Consider the following 23,892-nt stretch of genomic DNA (forward strand, 5'->3'; position numbering starts at 1 on the left):
ATAGGTTGCATGCATAAATCATCTACAATAACGTTGGCCAGTTTGGACAACGTTTAGCTGAGGGAGGAATATCTGCAAAGAGGGGGTTGCTTACAATCAGAATTCCTATTTCACAGATGTTCAGCTGTCCAAGGCAGACATTTACAGATGCTAAAGCTGTCAAGAAATAAGGAAATATGACTGCGCAGATGCAGGAGTCAAGTGACTTAATCCTGCTGTTATTTTTATTGAAACAATTTCCAATGGTTACAATGGAATTATAACTCATGCCAATGCATTAAAAAAAAAATCAAGTTATAACTGAGTAGATAGATTAAAAATCTTTTATTTTCCTAAATGTAACTTCTTCCCTTTTCTACAAACTCTACAATAAATCATAAAATCATTAGTGTTTATCATAACTAATCGATTATTCTATGCCTTTTGTTCCCTACTCTTAATTGCCCACATGTAAAACTCTTTTAGCATGGAACTGATTGCAATTCCAAAGAACTCACGCACACCTCACACTACAGTCAGCTTTCCAGAGATAGACACAAAAAGCTGGAATAACCCAGCGACACAGGAGCATCTCTGGAGAGAAAATGGGTGACGTTTCGGTTTGAGACCCTTCTCAACTTTCCAGTTTCTGTTGATGTTCGGGTTTCTGTTTTTCTATCTCCCACTCACTTTGTTCACTTCCTTCATTTGTATTCTGCTTGGGCGCTAAGGTGTAGCGTGCATTAAGAATGACTCTCAAGTGGGTCTGACATCTTCCATCACAAGGTGCTTCGAGAAACTAGCCGTGGTGCAAACAAACTCCAGCCTCGTAGACAGCCTCAAACCACCGCAATTCACCCACAGTCGCAACAGGTCCATGGAAGATACCATTACCCCCGCCCTACAGTCATCCCTGGAACATCTGGATAACAAAGAATCCTACATCAGACACCAATTTCTTGACTCCATTTCAATACCATTATTCCAACCAAACTCATCTCCAAACTCCTGTACCTTGGTACCAGCACTTGCCTCTGCAACTGCATCTTTGGGTTCCTCACCCATAGATTGCAATCTTCCATGATCATTCTCATCGGTGTGTCCTGTAAGATGCATCCTTAAGGGCCTGTCCCACTTGGCCATCATTTGCGCGTAAATTACGCGACATCATTTACGCGTCACGCCGCGCGCGATGTGACACGCATGTGATGTGTGCATGGTACGCATAATGCACACATGGTGTGTGATGACATAGGCAGTGACACGCGGCTGCGTGCGGTGTCGCAGGAATTTGTGATGTACAAAATCTTCGCGCGCCATCTGCATGACGTGCAAATGACTGGCCCTTTAGCCCTTTATTATACTCCTGATACTCTTGTGACAATTTAGCTAGATCCTGCTCTAATTCCATATACGTTTGCAGACGGCATATCATCGTGGGATGGATCTCAAATAACGATGAGACAGAGTGGAGGAAGGAAATAGAGAGCATTTTAGCATAGTGTCAAGGCAACAATCTGTCCCGCAATATCAGCAAAAGGAAGGAGCTGGTCACCAACTTCAGGAGGCAGGGTGGAGTACACACCCCAGTCTGCATCGATGATGCTGAAGTGGAGATTGTTGAGAGCTTTGAGGACATATGTGTAATTATTATCAACAATTTGATCTAGTCCAACCGAGTTGACAAAATGGCAATAAAAAAGCACACCTGGGTCTCTACTTCATCAGAAGACTAAGAACATTCAGCACGTCTCCTATGACTCCTACCAATGTCTGTTGATGCACCATATAAAGTATTCCATCAGGATACATCTCAGCTTAGCATGGCAACTACTCTGCTTATGAATGCATGAAATTGGAAAGATTTGTGGACACAGCCCATTACATCACACAAACCAGCCTCTTCCCTGTCAACTACAACTGCACTTCCCACTGTCTTGGGAAAGCAGCCAAAATTATCAAAGATCATTCACTCCCCCATCATTCCCATTTCTCCCCTTTCCTGTCGGGCAGAAGATGCAAATGTTCAAAATACACGTACCCCCAGATTGAAGAATAGCCTGTTCACCATTATTATCAGACTTGAACGGCAAAGGCATAGGCAAAGGATGTATTCCAGATCTTCCAGATCTTCCAATCTACCTCATTGCAGCCTTTGCGCTTATTTTTATCTACATTTTCCCTACAGCTGTAACGCTTTATTCTGTACTCTATTTCATTACCTGCTGTACTCATGTATGATATGATTCTACTGATGTAGGGTATGATTTGCTTGGATAGCACACAAAACAAAGATTTTCACTGCATCTCGATACGCGTGACAATAACAAACCAGTCTGAAGAAGGGTCTCGACCCAAAACATCACCCATTCCTTCTCTCCAGTGATGCTGCCTGTCCCGCTGAGTTACCCCAGCACTTTGTGCCCATCTTCGGTTTAAAACAGGACCTGCAGTTCCTTCCTGCACAATACCAGTAACTCTACTGCTCTATTTGCACAGCTGCTTAATCCAATATGAAATTGGGGAATGATTGGTTAAAATCAAGCACAGGTTCGTTCGCAAATTTCACCTAAACAAGGTTGAAATTAGCTGTGGTCACTCATACTTTCTATATAATGAAGCTTTAAGTTCTACTTTCATAAGTGATTCTGTTTAAGATAAGATTAAAGTTTGTTTCAAATAACTTACTTGTTCTTTGGCTGTTTCTCTTAGGAAACGGCACCCTGCCATTTTCTGAAAGGGAATGGAAATATATGGCATTTATATTCATATTTAAATGTTTTGTGAACAACTTGCATCCACGGAAATTGTATTTACATTGTGGCATCTTTTACAGAATCATGTTAATATGAACAAGTGCATGTCACATTTTAAATAAAAATGTTAGCTGCATACTTTGTCAGGTTGAAAGAAACTGAAGAAAATGGATAATTTGACTGTTCATTCACATTATCTTGTAGTACCCACCTCATCAAAGCTTCAACATGCTGTATCTCGATGAGATTTGAAAAATCATGTGATCGTTTAACAGTTTTGAACTAATTTAGCACAAATTAATAAATGTTCATTAATTAAAATGGTTCACTCAGCAAATTGCAGAAACAAATTATTCATAGAGATATTTGGAAGAGATTTTGCCCCATATCACTATTTATTACCAGGAAATATGACAAAATGGTTGGATCAGATTGTTCAAGGAATTGCACACTGCATTTCTGTGATCTCACTGCACTACATCCAGCTGACAATTTAAGTTTGGGTAGAACTTTGGGCAGTACGGTGGTGCAGCGGTAGAATTGCTGCCTTACAGTGAATGCAGCGCTGGAGACCCGGGTTCGATCCTGACTACGGGTGCAGTCTGTACGGTGTTTGTACTTTCTCCCTGTGACTTGCTTAGGTTTTCTCTGAGATCCTCGGTTTCCTCCCACACTCCAAAGATGTACAGGTTTGAAGGTTAATTAGCTTGGTGTAAAAATTGTCCCCAGTGGGTGTAGGGTAGTGTTAATATGTGGGGATCGCTGGTCGGTGCGGACTCGGTGGGCCGAAGGGCCTGTTTCCGAGCTGTATCTCTAAACTAAACTAAACTGAACTAAACAAAAAACTGAACTAAATAGGAACATGGTAGCTTTAGACTTTAGAAACACAGCGCGGAAACAGGCTCTTCTTCGGCCCACTAAGTCCGCACTGCCCAGCGATCAACTATCCTATACACTAGGGACAATTTACAATTTTTTTAAACAAAATCCTATTAACCTACAAATCCGGGGCGGGATCCATGTGTACAGAGAGCACCCGCAGCCCGGATCAAACCAAGGTCTCTGGCGCTGTAAGGCAGCAACTCTACCACTACACCAGGGGTCAGCATTCTACGGCTCCCAGGCCAAATGCGGCCCGTAAACTGAAATCCTCCAGTTCGTAGGCGTATTTTTCCCCCCGTAATTATCCGGCCCACAGAGTTCCGTCCAATCGTTCCTCCCGGGCCCAAGGCCGCGGTGCCCAGGCACGGTGACGCAAGGACGCAAGGAGGCCTGCGCTGGCAGCTGCAATGGGACGAGCGAGAAAGGCATCGCCGAGTGCCCTGTGTGGCCGAGTGCCGAGCTCTGGCTGTACCGCATCCTGCTCAAAGCCGCCGGCACGGCCGTGCACCTTCTGTGTTGGGATTGGGGTTGTCAATAGGCCGGGGACGAGTGAGTATGAGTATTTGAGCCACCGCCTTCAGGACAGAGACAAGGCAATGGTCCGTAGGTGTGCCATGTTCGTGAGTGCCTGCAACCAAAGATCATAGAGCGGAGCCCATAACTAGGGGCCAGTGCTCCGGGTGGCGTCCTCGAAGGGGCGGGACCTATGTCAACACGTGATTTGATGCCTGCCATCCGAGGCAGGATCCATGTGTACACGTGATAGATGTGGCCCGCCATCCGCTCACAGACATGCGTCCTGGCCCCTATGCAGAACAAGGTTGCCGACCCCTGCACTACACCATTGCGCTGCCTTTAGCTGATATACCTGTTTAGAACATTGACTAATCTGCGACTATTTTCTCTCCCTTCAGCACTCCGATGCATGTTACAAATTTTTAAGGACGCCCCCTTTCAAATATTGTACCATTTTAATTTGACCAACTTTACATGTTCCAAATTTATAGTTACAAAGAAGCTTTGTGTAAAATCGATTTATTATGTAACCAATACAAGTCTGAGTAATTCTACCGCAAAAGGTGCTTGCGTAACCTAGTGGGAGGATTTACATTCCACATTGGCATTGTGTTTTGGTCCAATTAGCATCCCATGCAGCTAATTTCTTCTTTTGGAATTCTACATAAGATGGCTGCAGTTTTTTTCTGGCTCACAGAATCACAATACTCAATCTGTTACTCCTCAATAAATGGTGCCTTGACTTAAATTCATGGCTTTCTTTACAAATTTGACCAGCCACTTGATCACAAATAAATATTAAAATCACTACATTTCCATCACTACTGTATATTTGCCATTACTATTAAACCATTCTATTAAACTAATTGAACAATTATCATCACTATTAAATTACCAATGCTACTATTACTACTACAGGTGCACAACCTTTTATCCGAAAGCCTTGGGACCAGACACTTTTCGTAATTCGGAATTTGTCGGCCTTCGGAATGGAAATTTTTTAGCGTAGATTTTAATGGCTGGCTCAGTGGTAGAGTGCTCGGCTCATATCCGCAAGGTCGCGAGTTTGCGCCTTGATCCCGGCAGTTCCTCGGTCGCGTGTTTGAGTCTTCAATGTAGTTTTTTCTTGCAGAATAAATGTCTGTATGAAATGCAGTGTGTTGAATGAATTCCTGAGTTTGTAAATGTGACCGCAGCATTGAATCACCTCTCGCACTCATGTCACCCTAGCGGGGCTACATGCCCTTAGGCGGCCTAAGGCGACATTTTCACACTCTTATATCCGTGTGCAGCAGAGGCGACGTGCGTTTGGCGCCAAACGTGAGCTTTGGCGTGCCATGTTTAGCGCCAAACGTGAGCTTTGGTGAGCTTTGGTGTGCAGACGACATCCTGGAAAAAATGTCCGGTTTCTTCCAGGTAGGCGATATACCCTCCCGGGCAATATACCCACCACTTCTCTTTTATGAAGGGGATTTAGTTCCCCTTTCTTCGAGGACCGACCGGAGGTTCCGCTGTCACCTCTGCGGGCCGCCCTCGGTGAACGTCCTGTCTCCCTGTTCCTGGGATAGTAGGGGGCGATCAAACAGCACAATACCCCCCTCCAACTCCAGAGGAATCCGCTCCCCGATGGGCCGCTATGGCGACAAGTGGCAGTTTGCCCACAGCCCGAGCTGCGCGACCCCAAGAACAAGACGTACCTTGCACACCATCAGCTTCTGCCCATACGGGGAGCGTGTTCCTCTGGAGCTGGAGCGGGGCTGGGCTGGAGTTGCTGATCTGGGATCTCCGTGCTTGCAGTGGGCCTGGGGGTCGGTGTCCCGATGAGGGGGCACAGCTCGGGCTGTGGGCGAACTGCCACTTGTCGCCGTAGCGGCCCATCGGGGAACGGCTTCTGGTGGTCCTGACGTCTCCGGCCAGTTTGCAGTTTTCCTCTGGAGTTGGAACGGGGCTGGGCTGCTGCTGGCTGTGGGCCTCTGGGATCTCCGTGCTTGCAGTGGGCCTGAGGGTCAGTGTCCCGTTGGTCCTGACGTCTCCGGTGACTGGCACTGACTTGCTGGTATCGCCGACGTGAAGACAGTGCAAAGCCCCCGCGCCGGTGCAATGGGCGGGGAGCTGGAGAGGGGAGGGAAGGGGTCACACACATGGCCGGGAAGCAGAGGGGTGTAGGTGGGGTGAAACTGAAGGGAGCGACAATCTGCTGCTGCCTGCCCGCTGAGTTAAAAAGTTCCCACGCAAGACTCACGATACACTGTGTATCGTGAGTCTACCGTGGGAACTTTTTAACTCAGCGGGCAGGCAGCAGCATATTATCAATTATTAACCCTCCCGCGCAATATACCCTCACCTTCTCTTTTATGAATGGGGATTTAGTTCCCCTTTCTTCGAGGACCGACCGGAGGTTCCGCTGTCACCTCTGCGGGCCGCCCTCGGTGAACGTTTTCAAGGACCTTTCTTCAAGGACCGAAAAAATGTCCGCTATTCGGAGGTTTTCGTTATTTGGATCTTCGGATAAAAGGTTGTGCATCTGTATTACCAATACCATCAAACTATTCAACTATTAAGCCTTTTTAGGTCGGCAATTGGGCCACGGAAGAGTTGCTGCCTTACAGCGCTAGAGACCCAGTATGAAGTTTGTATGTTTTCCCTTTGACCATGTGGTTTTCCTCAGGATGCTCCAGTTTCCTCCCATTTTCCAAAGACATGAAGGTTCGTAGATTAATTGGCTTCTGTAAATTGTCTCTATTGTGTCGGATAGAATTAGTGTGGGGGCGGGGGAGGGAGGGGGTGACGCTGTTTGGTGTGGACTCGGTGGGCCAAAGGGCCTGTTTCCAAAATAAACTAAACTAAACTAAACATTCAACTAGTTGTGTTAGCTGATTTACCACTCTAACTACTGTGGTGAAAGGCATAGGTTTTACACAAGCCCAGACTGACAGATGAAGAAGCATGGAAAGGGACATGAATAGGACATAAATGCCGTCATGGACTGGTTGGGCTATGTTGCATATCAGTGTTGCATATCCAAGTAATCCTACCTAGCAGAAACCGCAAGATTATATTTCCCTGGGAAAATTATACCAGGTATATTTTTCAGCTTGTGTAAGAAGGACCAGCAGATGCTGGTTCAAACTGAAGATAGACACAAAAAGCTGGAGTAACTCAGCGAGACAGGCAGCATCTCTGGAGAGAAGGAATGGGTGCCGTTTTGGGTCCTTCGTCAGGTCCCTTTTTAGTTTAGTTTATTTTAATTTGTTTTATTGTCACGTGAACTGAGATACAGTGAAAAGCTTTTGTGTTGTGTGCTATCCAGTCAGGCGAAAGATTATATGTGATTACATTCAAGCTGTCCACATTGTACAGATACATGATAAAGGGAATAACATTCAGTACAAGATAAAGTCCAGTAGCGCCCGATTAAAGATATGTGATAACTACTGTGCAAATTTACATCTAAAAAAAATTGAAAACAAAGAAAATACACTCTCCGACAGACACTTCCCCTATCTTACTCTCCACTTAGGATCCTTGAGTGGCTGTTTTATTACATAGCATTGCACTCGTTTAATTATAAAACTAAGAAATGATCTCTCAGGTGCAAATTGATGGATGATTTATCACTATCACTTTAGTCATAATTTTAGAGATACAGCGTGAAACAGGCCCTTCGGCAAATTGAGTCCACGCTAATTAACTGTACACCATTCTATCCTACATGCTAGGGACAATTTACAGAAGCCAATTCGTCTACACACCTGCACGTTTTTGGATTGTGGGAGGAAACCAGAGCATCCGGAGAAAACCACGTGGTCACAGGGAGAACGTACAAACTCCGTACAGACAGCACCCAAGGTCAGGATTGAACCCGGATCTCTAGCAGCAACTCTTACTGCTTTGCCACCGTGCCACCCTGTGCTGATTAATTAAATCTTTGCAATAGTAAAAATTAAAACTTTTTAAAACAAAGTGCTAACTTTTCTATCATCCAAAGTTTAACTGCAGATGAAGAGTAGTTTGGTTTAGTTTAGTCTTAGTTTACTTTAGTTTAGTTTAGTCGTCTTATCGTACTCAAGTAGTCTTCCTCAAATCTTACCATTTTCTGATGGTTTGTCAGCCACGAGGGTTTCATTCTTTGCATCGTTTGGTTTTGTGACAACCATTGAAGTTAGTGGTGTGACAAAGCTGTACTTCAGTGAAAGTTCCAGGATTCTATCTGTTAGGCGTTTTGCTTTTATTTCACCCGCAGTAACCCTAAATACAATTGGTAGAAATCAACTTAGTAGCATTTGCATTGCAATAAATGCATTCATTAACATTCCTGCAAACGCTTCTAACAATTGATGGTATTTTTTACCATGAGAAATCAAAATAGACACCAAAATTACTCTAATTGGGGATAGACACAAAAAACTGGAGTAACTCGGCAGGACAGGCAGCATCGGGTTCAGGCCCTTCTTCTCGACCCGAAACGTCACCCAACTCTCTCCAGAGATGTTGCCTGTCCCGCGGAGTTACTCCAGCTTTTTGTGTCTATCTTTGGTTTAAACCAGCATCTGCAGTTCCTTCCCACAAATTAAACTAATTGGGAGCTGGTTTGCAACAGTGACAGCAATAGTTGGGGTAAAGATAATGAAGAATCAACAACCAAAGAGATGAAGGTTGCTCTACATATCAGAGAGAATGTCATAGCGGCACTCAGAGAGGACAGACTGGAGGGTTTGTCTGTTGAGGCGATGTGGATAGATAGATGCAAGCATTCTACTGGGATTGCACTGCAGGTCCCCTAATTATCCAGCGGGAGACAGAGGAAGAGTTATGTAGACATATTACTGAAAGATGCCAAAGCAAATGGGTTGTCTTGGTGGTGACTTTAACTTCCCCAATTTTGACTGGAACTTGCTCTGTGCCAAAGGCTTAGACGTGGAAGACTTTGCAGGTGTATCCAAGAGGGTTTCCTGAACCCAAAAAGGGAACATACTTTTGGGAAACAAGCCAGTCCAGGTGACTGGTGTTTCAGCGGAAGAGCATTATGGAGTTGGTGATCACAACTCCATAGGTTTTTAAAGAATAGGCGACGATTCGGGTCGAGACCATTCTTCAGACTCGACCTGAAACGTCACCTATTCTTTTTCTCCAGAGATGCTGTCTGACCCGCTGAGTTACTCCAGCTTTTTGTGTCTATCTTCAGTTTAAACGAGCATGTGCTGCTCCTCCCTACACGTCCATAAGTTTAAAGATTGTTCACAGGTTCACAAGTTGTAGGAGTAAAATTTGGCCATTCGACCCATCGAGTCTACTCCGCCTTTTAATTCTGGCGGATCTCTGCCTCCTAATCCCATTTTCCTGCTTTCTCCCAATAACCCTTGACACCCGTTCTAAAAATGAAATTGTGCATGGCAGGTAGTGTTTTACTAATTTGAATATGTTTTTGAGGAGGTGACAAAGTTGATTGATGAGAGTAGTGCGGTGGATGTTGTCTACATGGAATTTAGTAAAGCATTTGGAAAAGTCCCCCACAGTAGGCTGATCAAGAAGATTAAAATGCATGGGATTAGCAGTGACTTGGTTGTATGGATTCAGAACTGGTTTACTGATAGCAAACAGAGGGCTGTGGTGGATGGGCAATATTCAGCTAGAGGTTTGTGACCAATGGAGTTCCACAGGGATCTATGCTGGGACTTCCGTTGTTTGTGGTATATATATATTGGTTAGTAAGTTTGCTGGGTTTGCAGCCTGTGAAGAAGGATGTCAAATTTTACAGCAGGCCATAGATCAGCTACAGAAATGGGTGGAGAAATGGCAGATGGGGATTAATCTGAGCAAGTGTGAGGGTTTGCACTTCAGCGGGTGGAATGTAAGGGGAAAATATGAAATTAATGGCAAGACCCTTAATAGCATTGGTGCATTAGGGGGTCAAGGTCCAAGCCCATAATTCCCGGAAAGTGGCAACAGAAGTAGATAGAGAGGTAAAGAAGGCATATGGTATGCTTGCCTTCATTGGTTGAGATATCAAGTACAAGGAAGTCATGTTGCAGCTTTATAAAATTTGGTTAGGTCGCATTTGGAGCATTGCATGCAGTTCTGGCCACCCCATTGCAGGAAGGATGCGGAGGCTTTGGAAAGGTTGCAGAGGAGCTTTACCAGAGTGATGCCTGGATTGGAGGGTATTGGCTACAAGGGCATATTGGACAGACTTGGAAAGACACAAAATGCAGGAGTAACTCAGCGGGACAGGCAGCATCGCTGGAGAGAAGGAATGGATGACGTTTCGGGTCGAGACCCTTCTTCAGACTTGGATTGTTTTACCTGGATCACCTGAGGTTGAAGGGAGACCTGATCGAAGTATATAAAATTATGAGAGGCATCGGTCAGATAGACAATCAGAACCTTTATCCCAGGATGGAAATATCAAATACTAGAGGGCATAGTTTTAAGGAGAGAGTGGCAAAGTTGCAAGGAGATATGTGGGGCAAGTTCTTTACACAGAGGGTGGTAATGCTGGAATACCAGGTTTGGTGATGGAGGCAGATATGATAGCAATGTTTAAGTGTCTGTTGGATGGGATATGCAGGGAATGGAGGGATATGGATTACGTGCAAACAGATAAGAGTTTGTCTTGGCATTATGTTCAGCACAGGCATTGCAAGCCAAAAGGCGTGTTCCTGTGCTGAACTGTATTCTGTTCTATTAAATCATTAAACACTGCTTTCAATTCAGTGGAACTAGATGCATATTATTTGATTAAGGTTTGCTATTTCATTTTCTCAGAAAGCAAATTCTTCTGACTTTACCGTTGCTCTAAGAGTTGTTGTATGGTCAAATAAGCCCACAATCGCTCAGTAAAGTCACCAAAAATGTATTGTTGTTGAGTAACATTCTCGACCTCTGCTATGTTCACATCAACTTTTAAGGTCAGCTTTTCATTAGCCTGTTAGAGAAATAAGGAGTTAGGCTGAACTTTGAGTAAACTTTGGGGAAATGAATTATTCTTTGTTCCTTTACATATTCTCACAATTTACAACTAATGACATTTAGCAAAAGAGTTAAATTGCAATAGTGTCTTTCTATCTTGTCAGGCAATTAATTTGTGAATTATTTTGAAAGAACGGAACAATAAATAATGAATACATGCATGATATCATTTAAGTAGGCAATATTTCATTAATATTATATGTTCTTACAAAGTCTATAAAACTTTCCCAGGCAAGATTTTTTCATCAGCAAACATAATCAAAATAGACTAACGTCATTTATATCACTATCGGTTTTGAACATTACTGTGTGCTCAATGGTCATGGCTACCTGTGAGATTATAGTAATGTTATATGATGTGATTTGGGAAGGCTAGAGGATGTGGAAGGATAATTTTTCAAATTGTTTATTTCATTCTTTTGTGAGCGAGAATAATAGTTTCTTTCATTATTTTGTAAAATAATCTGCGCATTTATCCTATCTATTCCCCTCATGATTTTATACATCTCTATAAGATCACCTCTCAGTTTCCTGCGCTCTAAGGAATAAATTCCTTGCCCGCCCAACCATTCCCTACATGTCAGGGCCTCGAGACTTGGCAACATCCTAGTAAATCTTCACTGCGCTATTTCTAGCTTAATGACTTACTGGACCAGTAGGCTAAATAACCCCTTACTGCACTGTATCCATGACCCATCCAAGACGTCAGCCAATGAATTGGAATGACTGACAATGGGCACTTACCGCTTGTGCCACAACCTCTGTTGCGAGTGACTCCAAAGTATTGTCTATGATCCTGCCAGCCACAACAATTTCTGACCCATCGTAATACTGCCTGAATCTGGCTTGAGTTAAATCTGAAATGGCAATCTCTGGGTATTGCAACTCAATATCCAGAAGCAACGGATTGGCCACTTCATCATAAAAACCCTGTGGAAAAGAAATATTTAAATAGTTTAGCATATTTCCCCATTTCATTAAAATAAAGATTAATCTGCAAACTGGAAATTCCCATTGAGCCAAAGCAGGCAGATTGTACTTGTAAAACTATTTATTCTTGACAGTGAGGATTTGCAACACTTTCTCCACTAAGTTTCAGCTCACAAGCTTGCTTAGTCAAGAAGGACTGTGGCTGACAATTAATAGTAAGATTAAACGAGAACTTACCAGTTTGAAGTTTGATCTTTATTTTATGAGGTGTAACGTTGAGGGATTACGTGAAGACCCCGTCCAGTACGCATGCGTGTCAATCTTCAAAGCAGCGGTGTGAAATCAAACAGTTGTTGAACTGAACATAGTAAGATAAGAGAACCATAATACCAGTTGAACTTTATGATAGAGGGCTGGGAGCGGAGGGCATGTAATCTCTCAACGTTACTCCTCATAAAATAAAGATCAAACTTCAAACTGGTAAGTTCTCGTTTAATCTTACTATTTTACTTCGGAGTCACATGAGTGACTACGTGAAGATTTTAAAGCTCTGTGATTTCATGCCGTGGAACCGAGTCCAGGCATCATACACTGCATCAGTAGGCCAATGATGCGTGAACATTAAGAATGCATTCAGGCATGACATAGATATAGACATGTTGATGCTATTAATGAATAATAGTGGCAATAGTAACCTCCCTCAACCTGGAGGAAGTATGAACCATACCTAACATAGTGTTTGCAAATACCCCTGATCTGGCAATAGGTTTATTCTGAATATTTGGCCAGATCAATAGTTTGACCATCCTGCAACCGCTAGGATGTGGTCCACCCCTGCTGCTGAGGTATAGTGGTCCTGGTGGAGTGAGACTCAATGTCAATGTACACTCCTGTATATGCCAGACCCATATAACCATCTGGAGAAGGTTCGTAGTGATTCCTTCTAACAAGATTTTATGTAACTAATAATATTGCTGTCAGTCTATAAAGCTCTTAGGAAACCTTGACATACTGGTGTAAATGCGTGATCACACGCAACCCAAGGTCCATGGAATATGCAACTCTAGTTTGGTCTTGTGTCCCTGTCTAATCTGCTTGATTAATCATAAACAAAACATGTTATTATAGCCCGCAGATATGAACATCCTATCCAGTGTTGCAATGACTGGACCCATAGCGCTGTACTCAGTGCCATGGCGTAATCACTAGTACGTGAGTATGACCATGGGCAGGGATGTTGCTGGTGCCCATCGGTGAAGTGACATAGTACAATGTTAACAACCCATATCTCTGCGTCCCTAAACCTGGGAGGTTTTAAGCTGACGATACCTTCATTCTCTGGATATCAGAGGGTGAGACCGGACAGAGTGGTTTATGTACTCATCAGCCAAATGATTAGGAGGTACTTAAGGCACAGTAATGGAATAGTAACTTAATGTTATAATCCCATAAAACTGAATTTTAATGTGTCAATCATCCGTGCCGAGTTAAACGTAAGGAGATCTCATCTCCTATGCAGATTGCTGCTATTTGGTGCTATCCCTGCAATCTGTAGTGAGCACTCTTAACGCTCATGGTTTGACAACCCAAGCCGCAGAAACGATCTCTCAGAGTCTGTAAGTCTATGATTGATTATATCATGCAGAGGATGGTTTCAACATCACAACTGAACCAGCATCTTTTTATCCGGAATTAACCATGTAAGGTTTTATGTTCAGCCTTCACCTCAGCAGGAGCCATAGGTGTATAACCCAGGCAGGCACTATGAAAACCTGGAAGCGGGTATCTTGCTGAATTTTGCAAAACCCGTCTATTGAGACCAAATGGAGGAAGACATAAAAGAACATTCCTTCCTAGTGTAGCGAGAATGCACCCTTCGCCACTGTATGCCTCGTTCACTGTTGATTGAAACTGGATGCAAGCAACTCAATAGTTAGTGTTCTATCAATCCACATTGTCATTAAATACTTTGTGATCACACATTCATTCTGTGTTGTCATTGATTTTGCATAATAATACACCAGTGCTAAATGTGGTTTGGTAAAACTATCACCGGATACTTTGATTTGATTGTACCTCTGTGATTAACATGTACCACCACCAAAGTGTATCACCTTGGACTTGTGCATGCCTTATATGCATATCCACACACTCTTTAATGCCCAGAATGCACCTGGTGTCCATTGGCAGTTGATACCATGACTGACCACTTGATAATTCATGCTAATCCCATCTGCCTCCGTAACTAGAGATGGTATTAGTAAATTACCCATCTTTGGGCAATAGCATCAGTTTGGAAATGACTGAAGATTTACGGATAAGAGGTTTTAGTGGAGCAAAGCTGTCCATCATTGTGACTTTGATTGTTTCAGCTAAAAATAGCAGAGGTCTAATTTTTTGTCTCAGAGCTGATCCCAGACCAATAAATGGATGATTGTATCCCAACAATCAATAGTTTCAGTTGGTATCAACTTAATTTAAATTTAACTGGACGGGTGAGAACTAATTCCTCAAATATAGCTATGTGGCTGATAAGGCTAATTTAGTAAAATACAGTATGTTCAATATCATCCAGATTGGCCATGCTACTTATTTGTTAGCTCTGTGCAGCCGAAGCACTGATAGTAGTGATTTGGTAAATAATCTGGAAACTGGAGTTAGCCCATTGTAACGCTACTGAGTGAATCGTTGCCTCATCCAGTTAGATTTCAAATATCTTCAACCCTGTGAGCGGAAATGATCACATGGAAGTTATTCAGAAAAGTCTATGTTGCACATGCGGGTTGAGGCTGTTGACAATGATCAGTCCACATCCCATTCTTGTGAGCCTCGTCTTGAAAGGCAACTCCAACCATACCTGTGTGCAGTAAAAACTAATCTAGGGTTATCCCAAACCAGTGTAAATATTCAAACCATTACCAACTTGTATCCGTGACTGGAGGCATCATCGATGAGGTTCCATACCTTTATCCGAATGGGAGGACTTATGCAACCCGACCAGGAGCTGCCTCAAACATGTGTGCATGATTTTACATCTGCTCCTGGAGGTAGATGAGCTCGCTTACGAGGTTAGCGCATCTTCCAGGAAGGCCGTTCTGGGCTGTGGCCTAAAATAGACCTTTGTCCTGGTTGTATGGCCTTCAAGCTTTCACCAGCTTCAGTTCATCGTGGTTTGCTGGTGGGTGCGTAAGGGTGCTGCCGTCGAAGGTGTGAGGTCTTGCGTGATGATGTGGCCTTCCTGAACCCGACGGCCACTCGTCGAGCTCCTGCTGCTGGTAGTGTTGTTCCTGCACCCCCTGCACACTTGTGGTTTCTTCAGCCAAACCCCTGTCTTCAGAGTCAGCCCAGAAGTGACTCCTAATGCACCCCTCTGTCGAGGGAGTTGCATTATGCAGCCCTCAATAAGGTGCTGCTATGGGCGTCCCAGGACCCCCTGGTGACTAGGCTCCATATACCGGAGCATGTCATAGGTATGTTGCAAAGCCTACCTGAAGCGTCGTTGAAAATCTGCCGCTGCCCGTGTGCGCGATTTTGGCGCCGTTTAGAGGGGGCGGGTTTAAAACGCGATTTTCTCTAGGCTGTTCAAATCGAAGATGTTCAGCCTAGCTAATTATTAACGAAAAATCGCTGGAAGACCCCGTCGCAAAAGCTATTATTAGGTTTAAAGGCCTCGTAAAATAGTTATAGTAGTTTAAAAATCAATCTCTAAACCCGCGACCGCCAGCAACCGCAGGGTCTCATAAAGCAGGCAACTGAAGTTAGGTTGTATATTTTTACATTAAAAAGGGCTTCTAAAGATCCCTTTATACAAAGTTTAATATTGCGAGTAGCTCATTTTGGGCCCATTATATCCCGCAGTATTTTTCTGGGCATTTGGGGCACAAATCTACCGCAATGTGAACATTCTAAACCAGCGCGTTCCACAGGGACCCACTGGAAAGCTGATTTAAATGGGCATTTATTTACAGCAATTGAACACTGAATTTCTTCCATTTGCCCTATAAATTAATGTAAATGAGATTTAAAAATCATGTTTTATTGTGAATTATTTGTGAATATTATTTGGACATTTAGGCTATTTAAAAATGTTAATCATTTATTAAGAAATGGATAGATGTTTAGATCTAGTAATTGAAGTCTGAAATTAGCTACAATTAGGTAACTAACTAATTATATGCTTTAATTTCAGGTCATCCAAGTAAGATTATTTTATATTTGTTTCAGAATGCTTCAATCTATGATAACTGAAAATTTCATTCAGTTCTCTTAATTTTTAAGAAAGTTATGGGCTTTTGACTGTTCACGATCACAGCTTTTTTGTTATGTCCATAGAAAATCAATAGGGAACAAGATGCTCATTTCCGAGTATGAAAATGGCCATAACTTTTTAAATACTTGAGATATGAAAGTGAATTAGGTGTCAAATTAAACTTATTTTTATGCTTTATCTGATGGGATAAATTACAGACTTGATTTTTAAAATCTCAAAATTTTGTAACATTGCTACATGTCACATTGGAGCTTCTGATCCATCAACCGCTCCATGCGGGATATGCGATCACAGTTGCTCCCGCCGGTGTCCATTCCTGTAACATATTCTCACAAAATACCACAAAACGACATTCGAGTAAGGAATTTACCTGCATGTCCTTTTAAAACCTACTGCTGCGGGGCAACACTCCTCCGGAGCCTGGTCTCGTGGTCGTGGTTTGTTACAGCTGGGGTTCCTCTGTGGTCCTTGTAGAAACACTCCATTGCGGGTTATTTCTCCCCCGAGCTTTTTCTCCGCGGTCCCTTATAACAGGGCTTCTCCACGGTGTTCTCCAGCTGGGGCTTTCTTCCCCCCCCCCCCTCCTCTGGGTATCCCCGCAGTAACTGCAGCCGGGATATCCCCATGGTCCCTATCAAAGGGATAGCCACGATTTACAAAGTCGGGGGGGGTATAAGAAGCCGCTGGTTTACTGCCAGCGGCACAGTACTTACTGCAGTCCGCTCCTCGCATCCCGCAGTCTACGGAGCGGGTTCTCAGGTCGCTCCCCGTATTCCACGGTCTCCGGAGCGGCTGTCCAGGTGCCCCCGGCACCAATATGAAGCCGCTGGCTCCACAGCCAGAGGCTCGAGGGCGAAACCACCGCCGTCCGCTCCCCCGTCTCCCGAGCGGGTTCTCCACCAATATGAAGCCGCTGGTTTTACTGCCAGCGGCTCAAAGGTGAATTTACCGCCGCTCGTTACCCGCATTCCGTGGTTCCGAGCGCCTAGGTCCGTGGGCGGGATTCCCCGTGACCGGGGTTCCCTGAAGTCCGAGACTGGGGTTTCCCCTCCGTCCCGACTTACCCCCGGACGTTTAGCAGGACCTCTAAGTAGAGGTTCCTGCAAGAAGATTTTAAAACCTGAAAGTATTTTAAAAAACTTACCTCAGGTCTGTTGCTGGCAGGAGAATCACGTCCACCCTGCCAGTCGTCACGCAATGCGATAGACGATATGGACACGCATGCGGACTGGACGGGGTCTTCACGTAGTCACTCACGTGACTCAGAAGTAAAATCTAAGGGTACCAATGGATGTGGTTTTCCAGAAAAGCTTCTGGTAAGATGCCACATAAAGCATTATAACACAAATGATGAAAACATGCAGATGTGGAAAGTAGATTAAGCTAACGGAAACAAGGGGTTACGGTCGAAAGCAGGATCGGGGTACTGATTTTGGATGGTCAAAGCCAAGATCATATTGAATGGCGGTGCTAGCTCGAAGGGCCGAATGGCCTACTCCTGCACCTATTTTCTATGTTTCTAGGGTTCTAAGGTAATACATGAACAAGGATGGAGGATTGGGTTACTGAGATGAACCAGGGAACTAGGATGAATGGGCCATTTTCAAGTTTGCGAGCAGGATGCTGCCAAGACAGAGACGAGGCCTCAGCTATTTACAATCTATATTAATCGGATGGATGAAAAAAGATTCTTGTACTAAATTTGTGAAGAATACAGAGATAAGGTGGGAAGTAAATTGTAATGAATGGACAAAGATTCTGCAACAGGATACTGAGAGGTTAGGTGTGTCAGCAGAAATCTTGCAAAAGGAGGATAATGTGGGAAAATGCAACATTTTGATGGGAGAAAAAGTGGAGTATGCTAAAACATAGAGAATAAAGGGCCTGTCCCACTGTACGAGGTAATTCAAGAGTTCTCCCGAGTTTCCCCTGATTCGAACTCGGAGAATTACGGTAATAGCCATTCGTAGGTACTCGGGGCTCTCGTGGACATTCTCCGCACTGTTGAAAAAACTTAATGAGCTTACCGCGTTTCACGAGTACCTGCCGTTAGCGTTACGAGCCGCTAGGAGACGTCCCGAGTTCCGACGTACCCGCTACGTACATTCTACCTACTTACCACAAGTTTGATTTTTTTTTAAACTCGGGAGAGCTCTTGGGTAAACTTGTATAGTGGGACAGGCCCTTTAGCATGCAAGAACTACAAGCAATCGGGAAGGTAAAATAATGCTGACAGGTTAAGGGAATAAGAAATCTCAGAGGCTGGCACTACAGAAGTTCCATGAGTTCTGAGCTATCTATATTTCACTGTGATTGTATTGGAAGTAGTTTGGACATGGGCCGTTGGATTGATTCTTTGGTTAAAGGGTGGTTTTGGCAGGACAGGTTGGGTCTGTACACATGTAGGTACAGTGTACAGGATCTAATCACAAAAAAGCATGCAATATTCTAAGTAGACTTGACAAGTGGATGCTGATAAAGCATTCTGCCTTGGGTGGTGGGTGTAAGAATGGGAGAGTGGGGACTGGGACTGGAATCTGCAGTCAGGGGGCATAGTCTTGGAATGAGAAGTCATCCATTCAAGATGGAGGTGAGGAGGGATTTCTTCCCTCAGTGGATTTTGAATCTTGGAAATTCTGTATCTCAGATAGACGGGTCTCGACATGTCAGGAAGTCAAGGGTTATGAGACAGTAAAGAGGAGTTGAAGTCAAATTTGGATCAACAAATCAACAGGAGGTTTGAGTTGTCATATGGTCCAATGCTGGCCGCATCCATATAAATGCCTGATTTCTTGTGTGCCACAGAATGGATTTTGTATATAAAGGATTTTATTTTTAATTTATTGATGCAACAAAATTAATCTGCAAAAGTCAATGTAATCCCTCATATCGAAATTAGTAGATATTTGCCTTTATATCAACACATTATGTGGAACGAAGGAATGAAGATTAAATTAAACAGTGGCGACACAGTGGCACAGCAGTAGACTTGCTGCCTTACAGCGCCAGAGAGCCAGTGTCGATCCTAACCATGGGTCCTGTTGGTACGGGGCTTGTACAATCCCCCCGTGACTGCATGGGTTTTTTCCGGGAATTCCGGTTTCCTTCCACACTCCAAAGATGTACAAGTTTGTAGGTTAATTGGCTTCGGTAAAAAATTGTAAATTGTCCCTAGTGTGTAGGATAGTGCTCGCGTACAGGGATCACTGGTCGGCGCGGACTCGATGGGTCAAAGGGCCTTTTACCCGCTGTATCTCCAAACTAAAATAAAATAACGTATAACATTTACAATGAACAAAACACGAGTCACCGGCTATTTTACCACTTATTTCTTCCAAGCAAAGAAAATGGCTTACAGCAGGGATGAGTGAAATTCTGGGATTTCTTCAGAGATTCCAAATCCACTAAAATTAAACTGGAAGTGCAGCGGAAATCCAATAGTAACACATTTTCTGCTGCACTCTTGGTGAAGTTATGGCAGGAGCAAACTGAGGAAATTCTGGGCAAAGGCTAGAGGGATAACATTAATATGCAGCAAACCTTTTACCTGGAGCTGTAAAGAAGCATCTGAATCTTCATAAATCCGTCGTGCAATACCATTATTTTCCAGTGCCAATTTCTCCAGAAAGCTGAATTTAACATCAAAACCAAACCCAAGGGTGTACACATTGTAGCGGCCGTGTACTGCTTTTTTCACGTTTTTCTGGATTTTGGTGGGATTTGATACTCCTGCAATAAAATGATTAAAAATAAATCCTGATGGAATCCAAGTATAGGCGTAGAAATTCATCTGTGTTAGTTTGTTAGCATTACAAATGCTAACAAACTCTAGTCCTGGCAACAAGGATGTTGCCAGGACTAGAGGGCCTGGGCTAGAGGGAGAGGTCGAGTTGGCTGGGACTCTATCCTTGGAGTGCTGGAGAATGAGGGGTGATCTTATAGAGGTATATAAGGTCATAAGAGGAATACATCGGGTAGATGCACAGAGTCTCTTGCCCAGAGTACGTTTATCAAAGACCAGAGGACATAGGTTTAAGGTGATTTAATAGGATGTGGGTAACTTTTTACACAAAGGTTGGTGGGTGCATGGAACAAGCTGTCAGAGGAGCTAGTTGAGGCATGGAATATCCTAATGTCTAAGAAATAGTTAGGTACATGGATAGGACAGGTTTGGAGGGATATGGGCCAAACCCGGGCAAATGGGACTAGTGTTGCTGGGACGTGTGGGCAAGTTTGGCTGAAGGGCCTGTTTCCACGCTGTATCACTCTATGACTCTATGCTTCTAAAACAGTTGTCTCCCCAATGCTTTTCTGAAAAGCTTTAAAAAGATAACGAGGCAATGTTTCTGAAAGTGAGGGTGAACCTGACTTTGATCCTGACAGTAGTGCAGGCAATTGTCTGAGATGTACTTGTCGTTATCGGAAGAAACTCCAAGCAACAAGTGAGTAGGCAAAGATCTGGCAAATGGAATATAACATGGGGAAATGTGAAATTGTCCATTTTGGCAGCAAAATATAAAAGAAACACATTATTGAAATGAGAGATTGCAATGCTCTGAGGTAGAGAGGGATCCTATTGTCACAGAGCATGGTTCACAAAAGGCCAATGTGCATGCAGAGTGCGCAATTCTGAAAGCAAGCTGAATGTTAATTGTTAGGAAGATTGAAAGCAGAGGTTATGCCTTTTTAAAATAGGGTATTGACTGGACCACATAGAAACATAGAAAATAGGTGCAGGAGAAGGCCATTCGGCTCTTCGAGCCATTCAATATGATCATGGCTGATCATCCAACTCAGTATCCTGTACCTGCCTTCTCTCCATACCCCCTGATCCCTTTAGCCACAAGGGCCACATCTAACTCCCATATAATCATATAACCATATAACAATTACAGCACGGAAACAGGCCATCTCGACCATTCTAGTCCGTGCCGAACACGTATTCTCCCCTAGTCCCATACACCTGCGTTCAGACCATAACCCTCCATTCCTTTCCCGTCCATATAACTATCCAATTTATTTTTAAATGATAAAAACGAACCTGCCTCCACCACCTTCACTGGAAGTTCATTCCACACAGCCACCACTCTCTGAGTAAAGAAGTTCCCCCTCATGTTACCCCTAAACTTCTGTCCCTTAATTCTCAAGTCATGTCCCCTTGTTTGAATCTTCCCTACTCTCAGTGGGAAAAGCTTATCCACGTCAACTCTGTCTATCCCTCTCATCATTTTAAAGACCTCTATCAAGTCCCCCCTTAACCTTCTGCGCTCCAAAGAATAAAGCCCTCTTAAATATAGCCAATGAACTGGCCTCAACTACCTTCTGTGGCAGAGAATTCCACAGATTCACCACTCTCTGTGTGAAAAATGTTTTCCTCATCTCAGTCTTAAAAGATTTCCCCCTTATCCTTAAACTGTAACCCCTTGTTCTGGACTTCCCCAACATCGGGAACAATCTTCCTGCATCTAGCCTGTCCAACCCCTTAAGAATTTTGTAAGTTTCTATAAGATCCCCCCTCAATCTTCTAAATTCTAGTGAGTACAAGCCGAGTCTATCCAGTCTTTCTTCATATGAAAGTCCTGACATCCCAGGAATCAGTCTGGTGAACCTTCTCTGTACATCTGGAGTAATATGTACAATCTTCATTTACTTTTTTAAAGAAGGATGTAAATGAATTGAAAACAGTTCAGGATTGGTTCACTGGCCTATCTGAATGGTAGTTGCTATATTAGGAAAGATTGAATGGCTAAGTTTGTATCCAATGGAGTTCAGAGGAGTGCGAGGTGACTTGATTAAAAAATGTCTTGACTGAGTTAAACCCCTGTCTCACTGTGCGAGTCCACCCACGAGTGATCCAGATTTAAAAACAAATCAAACTCGTGGTAATCACGTAGAATTAACGTAGCGGGAACGTCGGAACTCGTGGACGTAACTTAGCGACTCGTAACGCAGGTACTCGGGAAACATTATTATTAAACATATATTAATGATCTGGATGAGGGAATTGAAGGCAATATCTCCAAGTTTGCGGATGACACTAAGCTGGGGGGCAGTGTTAGCTGTGAGGAGGATGCTAGGAGACTGCAAGGTGACTTGGATAGGCTGGGTGAGTGGGCAAATGTTTGGCAGATGCAGTATAATGTGGATAAATGTGAGGTTATCCATTTTGGTGGCAAAAACAGGAAAGCAGACTATTATCTAAATGGTGGCCGACTAGGAAAAGGGGATATGCAGCGAGACCTGGGTGTCATGGTACACCAGTCATTGAAAGTGGGCATGCAGGTGCAGCAGGCAGTGAAGAAAGCGAATGGTATGTTAGCTTTCATAGCAAAAGGATTTGAGTATAGGAGCAGGGAGGTTCTACTGCAGTTGTACAGGGTCTTGGTGAGACCACACCTGGAGTATTGCGTACAGTTTTGGTCTCCAAATCTGAGGAAGGACATTATTGCCATAGAGGGAGTGCAGAGAAGGTTCACCAGACTGATTCCTGGGATGTCAGGACTGTCTTATGAAGAAAGACTGGATAGACTTGGTTTATACTCTCTAGAATTTAGGAGATTGAGAGGGGATCTTATAGAAACTTACAAAATTCTTAAGGGGTTGGACAGGCTAGATGCAGGAAGATTGCTCCCGATGTTGGGGAAGTCCAGGACAAGGGGTCACAGCTTAAGGATAAGGGGGAAATCCTTTAAAACCGAGATGAGGATAACTTTTTTCACACAGAGAGTGGTGAATCTCTGGAACTCTCTGCCACAGAGGGTAGTCGAGGCCAGTTCATTGGCTATATTTAAGAGGGAGTTAGATGTGGCCCTTGTGGCTAAGGGGATCAGAGGGTATGGAGAGAAGGCAGGTACGGGATACTGAGTTGGATGATCAGCCATGATCATATTGAATGGCGGTGCAGGCTCGAAGGGCCGAATGGCCTACTCCTGCACCTAATTTCTATGTTTCTATGTTTCTATGTAAGAAACATTTGTTGAAAGATTTCCACGAGTCAAATTTACTCTTGAAGGAAAAATTTGAAACTTTTAAACTTGTTGTAATACCGTAGTAGCCCGTGAGTTTACCGTAGTGACTCGTGAGTAACTCGTGGGTTTGGCCTGAGTGCCAGAAGTGAAATGTTGAAGATTAGTCAGATCTTAATAGAAAATTTTCAGTGAGGGAGCAAAAAGCACTCACCGGGGATCTGAGAAACAGTGGCAAAAAGAATGAACTGTGCAGTGTGGGGAAAGCCACATTGCAAGAGTTCATTTACATAGAAACATAGAAAATAGGTGCAGGAGGAGGCCATTTGGCCCTTCGAGCCAGCACCGCCATTCAATGTGATCATGGCTGATCATCCACAATCAATAACCTGTGCCTGCCTTCTCCACGTATCCCATAATTCCGTGACAATAAACTAAACTAAACTATACATCTTGTATCTGTGCACTGTGGACGGCATGATTCTAATCATGTATAGTCTTTCTACTGACTGGTAAAGCAACCGGAACAAACAAAAACTTCTCACTCTACCTCGGTTTACGTGACATTAAAATAAACAAAATATTCATCACAGTGCTGATCACAGGCAGCTGATGATGTGAAATC

General features: G+C 43.6%; 1 protein-coding gene across 1 annotated transcript in view; it reads right to left on the minus strand.

The window, feature by feature from the left end:
• LOC116983527 (inter-alpha-trypsin inhibitor heavy chain H3-like) overlaps positions 1–23,892 on the minus strand; it is a 119,647-nt gene that overhangs the window by 57,213 nt on the left and 38,542 nt on the right. The window contains exons 12-16 of the mRNA XM_033037336.1: positions 19,850–20,031; positions 11,847–12,032; positions 10,922–11,058; positions 8,224–8,381; positions 2,668–2,712 (exon numbers count right to left, since the gene is read on the minus strand). Of these exons, the coding sequence (XP_032893227.1) occupies positions 2,668–2,712; positions 8,224–8,381; positions 10,922–11,058; positions 11,847–12,032; positions 19,850–20,031 (708 nt within the window). The remainder of the gene's footprint in view (positions 1–2,667; positions 2,713–8,223; positions 8,382–10,921; positions 11,059–11,846; positions 12,033–19,849; positions 20,032–23,892) is intronic.

The sequence above is a fragment of the Amblyraja radiata genome, chromosome 18, assembly GCF_010909765.2.
Source record: "Amblyraja radiata isolate CabotCenter1 chromosome 18, sAmbRad1.1.pri, whole genome shotgun sequence".
Taxonomy (NCBI): domain Eukaryota; kingdom Metazoa; phylum Chordata; class Chondrichthyes; order Rajiformes; family Rajidae; genus Amblyraja; species Amblyraja radiata.